We start from the raw sequence: 10,000 nt of genomic DNA on the forward strand, positions 1-10,000 counted from the left end.
CTTTACCTTGGCTGATGACTGGATCTCTGTGTCTAAAGAGGAAACAGGAAGAAAAATCAGAAGATTAGCAGCATGTTTATTCAATCATTGGTGAAATTAAAATGTGTTCTGTTCATTTGCGTACTCATGAAGGTCTCCGTTCGGAGGACTTTCACAGAAGAACTATCCCTCATTATATCCTGTTTTACGTCATGTAAACTCAAGCAGTAAGTCGCTGCTGCAGTTCACTGAACGGCCACCGGTGTCGCTAATAACAAAAGTTTCTTTGAAAGGCCTTTTTTTCCATTAAAAGCTGCTTTAAAGGGATGGTTTACTCAAAAATTATACTTCCGCTTATATTTACTCACCCTTTACTTCACAGTTGTCAAACTCAGTTCAAAAAGGGCCGCAGCTCTGCACGGTTTAGTTCCAACCCTAATTAAACACACCTGATCAAACTAATTGAGTCCTTCAGGCTTGTTTGAAACCTACAGGTAAGTGTGTTGGAGCAGGGTGGGAACTATGCAGGGCTTCAGCCCTCCAGGAATTGAGTTTGACACCCCTGCTTTACTTGCTCAAAACATGCAGTAAGTCGCTGCTGCAGTTCACTGAACGGCCACCGGTGTCGCTAATAACAAGAGTTTCTTTGAAAGGCCTTTTCTCCATTAAAAGCTGCTTTAAAGAGATAGTTCACTCAAAAATGAATCTTCCGCTTACATTTACTCACCCTTTACCTTCTCAAAACATGTTCGAGTTTGAACACAAAGGAAGACATTTTTAAGATTGCTGGTTGTTGGCATCAACTGACCTCCATAGTATTTTTTTTCCTACTATTGAAATCAATGGGTGCCAGCAAACAGCATTCTTCAAAATATCTTCTTTTCTTTTTATGTTCAAAAGAAACTCATAAAGGTGCAAACCACATGAAGGAGAGTAAACGATCAGGTCATTTTCATGTTTTTAGATATTTTTTTGAATATATTTTGAAAAATGCTGGTCGCTGGTACCCATTTTGAGTTCCATAGTAATTTTCTTCCTACTATGGAAATCAATGGGTGCCAGCAAACAGCATTCTTCAAAATATCTTCTTTTCTTTTGTGTTCAACAGAAAAAAAACGAGTAAAACCACATGAAAGAGAGTAAATGATCAGGTCATTTTCATTCTTAGGGGAACAATCCCTTTAAATAAGATTTAAAAAACACCCTATTTACCTGTTCAGTGTTAGATTTTTCCCAACTACTGACACATCTGATCATTTACAACAGGATGTTTAAATTAACATATTTAAGTTAACACAAAGGAAGATATTTTGAAGAATGTTGGCACCCATTGATTTCAATAGTATTTTTTTTCCTACTATGGAAATCAATGAGTGCCAGCAAACAGCATTCTTCAAAATATCTTCTTTTCTTTTGTGTTCAACAGAAAAAAAAACTCATAAAGGTCTAAAACCACATAAACGAGAGTGAATAATGGGGTATTTTTTCATTTTTGGGGGAACTATCCCTTTAAATCAGATAAACAAAACTTAAAGTGCAGCTTAAGTGACACTTAAAGTGACATTTAAAGGCTTAACTGGGTTAATTAGGTTAACTAGAAAGGTTTGGGTAATTAGGCAAGTTATTGTATAACGATGGTTTGTAGACAATGAGAAAAAATATTGCTTAAAGTATTTTTTTCATTTTGGGGGGAACTATCCCTTTAAATCAGATAAACAAAACACCCAATTATTTTTTCAACATTATTGTTTTTTTCTACAACTGACAAATCTAATTATTTACAGCATTAGTTATCAATATTTCCGGGTTTCCGTAGGACAGGCACTAATTTTCAGCCTTAAAATTTAGACCAAATAGTTGTGCAAGCTATATTATTATGCTTTAATATTATTTTTATGATGTGTGGATCTGTTTTAAACAATTCTCACTGGAAAGGACCCCAAATCAGAGCACATCCTGCATAACATCTGCTTCAGTGTTTTGATGAAATAAGGAAAGTCAAATAGGTTTACACAAGGAGTTTCTTCACATTTTTCAAGCAAGAAGCAAGTGTCACAGATAAATTAGATTATTCGCAATAACACATGACGAGGCTCACGAGGAATCCAGAGACTTTTTTTCTTCGCATGTTACGTAGTGAAACTGGATTGATGTCGAGGAATGAATCCAAACTAAGGTGAATTGAGTAGAACAGCAAATACTGCGCTAGATAATAAACTTGCACAGATTATTACATACAACTTCGTGAATGATACATCTTCTAATTTGCTATAAATCTATGAATTTACTACTAAAAAACAAAGCAAAGCGCAAAGAGTATCAAAACTGGAAGTGTAATACATTATAATAGTACATTAGTCACTTTTAATTTTAATTCATATTATATGTTTTACAAAAGACCATTCAAATATCAACCCATGCATCAATAGTTTACTGCCAAAAAAAAAAAAAAAAAAAATATATATATATATATATATATATATATATATATATATATATATATATATATATGAGCAATATCACACCCGTAGCAGTGCGATATAGCTGTATATCGGCACTGGTGGGAGGCATGCAATGGCACGAGGCCGCAGGTTCTGATACTGCAGAATAAAACATTGGCATTTGGGTAAAAGAGTATCATAACTGCAAGTGTCAACGTGACTCCACACCCGGTAGGGAAAGTAATTAAAGAATTGACCTGGAAAAATGAGATCAATTACAGTTCTGAAAGGTTGATCACGTTATTGTCAATAATTGCCCAGCTCTAATTAGAATTAGACATTTTTAAGTTTAATTTATAATACATGATTTAAAAAACACCATACAAAAATCAACCAGTGTATATCAAGTTTACAATATTTATAAAAGCAATGATTTGGTGACAAATTAAAAGATCTCAGCAAAAGCCAAAAATATTCATGAATTGCCATTTAAAATCTTAATATTCCACCACCGTCATTCAAACCACTTGTCTTTTTAATAACTTATTCATTCATTCATTTTCTTGTCGGCTTAGTTCCATTATTAATCCGGGGTTGCCACAGCGGAATGAACCGCCAACTTTTCCTGCAGGTTTTTTCGCAGTGGATGCGAAATAATAACTTATTCTTATATTCTTATTTTAAGTATGTATGCACGCACACACGCACGCACACACTCGCGCACACGCACGCACACGCGCACATGCACACACAGTTGAAGTCAGAATTATTTGCCCCCCTGCTTTTTTTTTTTTTTTTTCCCCAAATTTCTTTTTAATAGACGGAAGATTTCTTCAACACATTTCTAATCATAATAGTTTGTTCTGTAGACTGAGAAAAAAATAATGCTTAAGGGGGCTAATAATTTTGACCTTAAAATGGCTTTTAAAAAATGTAAAACTGCTTTTATTCTAGCCAAAATAAAACAAATAAAACTTTCCCCAGAAGAAAAAATATTATCAGACATACTGTGTAAATTTCCTTGCTCTGTTAAACATCATTTGGGAAATATTTAGGAAAGAAAAACAATTCAAAGGGGTGCGAATAATTCTGACTTCAACAACTGTGTATATATATATATAAATAATTTTAATTTTTTACAGACACTAAAAGGATTTCTTGTCTTTGACCAATATCATAATCCTGGGGGAAAGATCAGTATTTTGTACTTTTGTACTTGATTTTGATGACATATGAGCCCCTCTCCCTCATGCCTGGAGCATGAGTCTTACTATGGTAAAAGCATCAGAAGCAGCCGAACACTCACTTCTCTGCGTTCTTCACCACTTTGGACAAGAGTTTGGAAGTGGAGGCTGCTTTCACCAGCTTATTCCTGCTGTCGTCTGCGCTGTCCCACGTGCTGCTCTGAGAACGCTCCATACCGCGTTTCGCACTGCTTCCCCTGCAGGGACAACAGAAAGACATCAGCGATTCACAGACAACAAGAGACTGAGAGGAGAAGCTGAGAGGAGAAAAAAGCGGCAGCGTCAGAGTCCAGCGGCAGCGTCAAACATTCAGAGAAGAGCCACCATGAGCTTGGAGGAGAATATATATATATATATATATATATATATATATATATATATATATATATATATATATATATATATATATATATATATATATAGTCAGAATTATCAACACCCTTTCTATATTTTTTCTCTAATATCTGTTTAACAGCAACACATTTTCCAAATGTAATAGTTTTAATAACTCATTTTTAATAACTAGTATCATGAAAATACTCAATATCAAATCATTTAAATACTAGGTGCTTTACAGGTCTGTCAATTGACTAGCAATCCTCCAAACTCAAAGTAAGCAGTCCTCATCTTAGATTAATTTCAAACTGGAAGCCGGAAAACAAGAATCACTGCTTAAAAGTCAGAGATGCATCCCAGAGGTAAAGAGATCATGCATTTACAGTATAAGCACAGTCCAGTCTGCAGTTAGTAAACACACACACGGATTGAAAACCTGTAACCCAGGCCTGCGGTGAACTGCAGGAGATTATTTGGGGAAAAAAGACGCCGCATGGCCAAGCTAAAAGAAGCCAGAGGAGGAAGCACCTCCAAGATTTAGAAAGGGAAAACAGAGGAGCATTTCTTTTTTCCTCACGTGAAGCTGTGTGCAGGAAGAAAACGTTAGCAAAACTGCTTTCTGGATCACTCTGTGCTACACTAATAGTCTCTGAGGTCTTGATTATTACACACGCTGTCGCTTCCCATTCATTCTCTATAAGAGCCGAACAGAGAATCAACTGAAATGTGAGCAGAGCTGCAAAAATTTTGTGAAATTCTGAACGTTGTGTAAACTAAATCAGGAAATGTTAGGCCATTATTAACTGGTCATGCAGATATATTTTTGAAAAAAAAAATAATAATAAATAAATAAAATAAATGAATGAATGAAAAACTAATAAATAAATAAAAAAAAACTAATAACAAATAAATAAATAAATGAATCAATAAAATAATAAAAATGATTGAATAAATGTTTCCCAGAGATGGGTTGCGGCTGGAAGGGCATCCGCTGCATAAAAACTTGCTGGATAAGTTGGCGGTTCATTTCACTGTGGCGACCCCAGATTAATAAAGGGACTAAGCCGACAAGAAAATGAATGAATGAAAAAAATGAACAAATAAAATAATAAATATAAAAAATAAAGAATAAATTAGAAAACTGAAATGAATCAATGAAATGTTTTAAAAATTAAGAAAAAAAAAAGGAAAAACAAAAGAAACAAATCAATAAATGAATTAATAAATAAAAAATAAATACAGAATTAATTATTGAATAAAAAAGAAAGAAAAAAATAAGAAAATAGCAAAAACAATAATATAAATAAACAATATAATAATAATAATAATAATAATAATAAATGAAGAAAAACTAAAAGAATTTTTAAAAGAAAATGGAAAAACAAAAAAAATCAATAAATTAATGAATAAATGAAAGAATAAATAATAATAGTAATAATAATAGTAATAATGTAAAAATGAATCAAAGAAAATTAATCTGTGAAAATATAAAAATATAAATAAAAGAAAAAAATTGAGAAAAAGGTAATAAAAAATTAAAGAACAAAAAATTAAGTAATAAATAAAAAGAAAGAAAAAAATTAAGAAAATGTAAAAAAATAATAAAATAAATGATATAAATAAATATTATAATATTAATAATTATAAATGAATAAAAAAATGAATCAATGAAAAAATAGATCAAGAAAATGAAGAAAAACTAATAACTAATTACTTTTTTAATAACTAAAAACTAAAAATAATAATACAAAAATTGTAATTAGAAAGAAAAAAAACTAATAAAAACAAAAAAATTCATGAACGTAGGAAAAAAAAGAAAGAAAAAATGAAAAACAAATTCATGAATTCATTTTACTTCAGCTTAGTCCCTTTATTTTTCATAGGTCGTCACAGCAGAATGAACCGCCAACTACTCTAGCATATGTTTTACTCAGCGAATGCCCTTCCAGATGCAACCCAGTACCGGGAAACACCCGTACACACTTATTTACACACACACACACACACACACACACACACACACACACACACACACACACACACACACACACACACACACACACACACACACACACACACACACACACACACACACACACACACACACACACACACACACACACACACACACACACACAGCAGTCAATTTAGTTTATTCAATTCACCTACAGCCTGTCTTTGGACTGTGTGGGATAAGAATAAATGAAAAATGAAGTAATAAATGAAAAAAAAACATTAAACTTAAAGATAAAAAGAGAAGACAATTTTTTTTTTCGATTGACAGAAATATAACTACAGAAGTGATCCAGAAACTCACAGATCAACACACAATCATTCAAGCTCAAAGTACACTTCAGTTTTTACATGTGCACTATACACACACACACACACCCACACACACACTATGATTTTTAACAATGGGTTCTATATCGTCTGCCAAAAAAACACACAGATAAGAATCAAAAACCACAACAAACTCTTCGAGAAACACTTGAAGAGTCATAACTTAAGGAGAGAAATAATACAGATGACAAACTACAACTGAGCTTCCAAGTGCTTATGCATTAATTAGCCTTCATTAAAACTGAAGAATACTTTGAACTTTAAGCCATTAGCAGGTGAGAGATGCAGCACAGACAGTAAATCCAGTCTCAAAAACATGGGAAAAAGAGGAGGGAAGTGACGGATAGCTCTCCAGAGCAGAGCATACACACTTCTTCCACATGGAAACGCTTGGGATGTATATAGTTTAATCGTTTCTGTTTGTAGTGTAGGTGCTGTTATAGATGTCATGTGATTCTATTCTACCATAAAACAACCATCTAAGACACAGATTACATGATTTTCTCCCGATTTCTGCATGATCTGCTTGACATGGGATTTCATAAATGACAAATCTTTTTTCTAATGTAGTGTGTCATTTATGGAGCAAAATGTGTGCCAATATTTCACAAACAATTATAGATATGGAGCAAAATTTGTGCCAATATTTTACAAACATGTCCAGCTATTTATGGAACAAAATTTGAGCCAATATTTCACAAACAATTACAGATACGGAGCAAACTTTGTGCCAATATTTTGGAAACAAATTCAGCTAGTTATGGAGCGAATATTGTGCCAATATTTTACGAACAAATCCAGCTATTTGTTTTTGATTTGATTTGCTAGATATGGAGCACAATCTGTGCCAATATTTCACAAACAAATTCAGCTAGGTATGGAGCAACATTTGTGCTAATATTTCACAAACAAATCCTGCTAGATTTGGAGCAAAATTTGTGCCAATATTTTACAAACAAATCCAACTAGTTAAGGAGCGAACAAATCCAGCTAGTTATGGAGTGAAATTTGTGGCAACATTTCACGAACCAATCCAGCTAGTTATAGAGCGAACAAATCCAGCTGGTTATGGAGCGAAATTTGTGCCAATAACTCACAAACAATTCCTGTTAGTTATGGGGTGAAATTTGTGCCAATGTTTCACAAACAAATCCAGCTAGTTAAAAAGCAAAATTTGTGTTGACATTTCGCAAACAAATCCAGCTGGTTATGGACCGAAAATTTGTGCTAATAATTCACAAAAGTTTCTGCTAGTTATGGAGTGAAATTTGTGTCAAAATTTTTCAAACAAATCCAGCTGGTTATGGAGCGAAACTTGTGCCAATATTTCACAAACAAATCCAGCAGTTTCTTCTGCTTCGAAAAGAACAATGATTCATTGGATTTACTAAAAAGATTTTAAGGTAAGTGGTTGCAAACCATATATATGGGCTAAATTTAAACAAACAAATTAAGTTGAACATTACAAAATTTTATTTGTTTGTTTAAATTCAGCCCATAAAAATGTTTAAAACCACTAACCTTAAAAAAATGTAGTAAATCCAGTGAATTATGTTTTTTCAGTGAATCGCTCAACAAAGAGAAAGATGTATAAATGAAGTCCACCTGCATGTAACCCTTGAAAATACACCAAATCTAGTGTAACCAGCGACATACCTGAATTTGTTTGTGAATTTTTGGCACACATTTTGCTCCATATATAGTAGACATACAGTAGGAAATCTTCATCTCCGCTAGCGCTTCATAGTTTGCAGTGGCTCTTTCTAAGTAATGTGTCTGTGGCCAGAGCCGGATAATCATTTTCTTGTTGCCTCATCTAACGAGCATGGATCGGGCCCTGAAATGACATTAAGGAAACGGCTAATTGGTTTTCCACTAGCCTTCAGCTAATTGGATAGGACAGCTTGGAGAGTCCATATAAAGATCTGGACTGGCGGATCTCGGGTTATTAAATACAGGCTAGAAGTTTGCTTTGATGAAGTTTGATGGTGTTGAAGAATGGCTATGTTTAATGTGTTAGCCTGACTAAAGATCTGAGGAGATGTCACATCTGCTTTTCATTACTGAGCTCTTCAGGGTGGATCCAAAAAAATAACATGCGCACACACACTTGTACAGCTATCTTTATGGGGACTTCTCAGACGTAAAGATTTTTATATTGTACAAAAGTTATATTGAATACCTCTCCCCCATAAAACTCCTAAACCTAACCCTCACAGGAAACAATCAACGTTTTTACATTTTTAACTTCATTCTGTGTTATTTTTGAGCTTTTTGACTAAATAAAATGTCTCCATAAGGTCAAAAGTTACCGGCATTGCTATACTTGTGGAGACATTTGGAATAAATACAATGTACACACACACACACACACACACACACACACACACACACACACACACACACACACACACACACCATCCTATCTAATCCATTTTGTTTGAAAATATTCAGAAATTGCAGCCAGCTTCTTTGTGTTCCTTCCTGACTTGAATTTTTAACTTGGGTTCGTCACTTCAACTTTTGTTCTCGCGCTCTGATTCGTTGCTGAATAACCAACTAAAGCACTCTCTTTAGATGACACAGATTCTACACACTGAATTGGACCAATGAGCTCCAACGTTAACGTGACGAGAGGGGGCGTGAGCAATAGCGTTGTTAAGATACTTGAATTTCCAACTTTGATACGATACCTTGAAAAATAACGGTACTGGATACTATTTTCGATACAGACGGGAACAATTTCCGCAACATTAAAAGTATGCAAATTAATTAAAATCACGCCAATGAGCTCCACCGTTAAACAGACAAAAGGTGACATGAGGAATAGTGTTGTTACGATACTGGAATTTCCAACTTCGATACGATACCTTGAAAAATGTTGACATTTGATAGAATTTTCGATAGCGAGGGGAACAATTTCAGCAACATTATGCAAAAGCATGCAAATGAAGTAAAATCAGGTCAATGACCTCTAACATCAACGTGACGAGATGCGGCGTGAGCAATAGCATTGTTAAGATACTTGAATTTCAACTTTGATACGATACCTTGAAAAATATCGATATTTGATACTATTTTCGATACCGCAGGAAGCAATTTCAATAACACTAAAAGTGTGCAAATCAAGTAAAATCAAACCAATGAGCTCCAACGTTAACCTGACAAGAGGCGATGTGTAGAATAGTGTTGTTACGATACAAGAATTTCCAACTTTGATACGATACCTTGAAAAATATCGATATTTGATACCATTTTTGATACCTAGGAAAGCAATTTCCGCAACATTAAAAGTATGCAAATGAAGTAAAATCAGGCCAATGAGCTCCAACGTAAACCTGACGAGATGCGATGTACTGAATAGTATTGTTAAGCTACTAGAATTTCCATTTTTGATACGATTCCTTGGAAAAATATACATTTTTGATACCATTAGATACCACAGGGAACAATTTCCGCAATATTAAAATTATGCAAATGAAGTAAAATTGGGCCAATGAGCTCCAATGTTACCCTAACGAGAGGCGACGCGTGGAATGGTGTTTTCACGATACTGGAATTTCCAAAAGCAACACGATACCTTAAAAAATATCAATATTTAAAACCATCTTCGATATCCGAGAAAACTAATTCTGCAACATTAAAAGTAAGCAAATT

General features: G+C 33.9%; 2 protein-coding genes across 3 annotated transcripts in view; one reads left to right on the top strand and one right to left on the bottom strand.

The window, feature by feature from the left end:
• Positions 1 to 10,000, top strand: part of arfgef3 (ARFGEF family member 3) — a 973,876-nt gene that overhangs the window by 481,880 nt on the left and 481,996 nt on the right. The gene's annotated exons all lie outside the window — the stretch shown is intronic.
• The window catches only part of eml4 (EMAP like 4), a 110,349-nt gene that overhangs the window by 35,552 nt on the left and 64,797 nt on the right, over positions 1 to 10,000 (bottom strand). For both annotated transcript variants that reach the window (NM_001442703.1, NM_001442702.1), the window contains 2 exon segments: positions 7 to 32; positions 3,727 to 3,861. In NM_001442703.1, the coding sequence (NP_001429632.1) occupies positions 7 to 32; positions 3,727 to 3,861 (161 nt within the window).

Source organism: Danio rerio, chromosome 13, assembly GCF_052040795.2.
Source record: "Danio rerio strain M-AB ecotype USA chromosome 13, GRCz13ab, whole genome shotgun sequence".
In the NCBI taxonomy this organism is placed as follows: domain Eukaryota; kingdom Metazoa; phylum Chordata; class Actinopteri; order Cypriniformes; family Danionidae; genus Danio; species Danio rerio.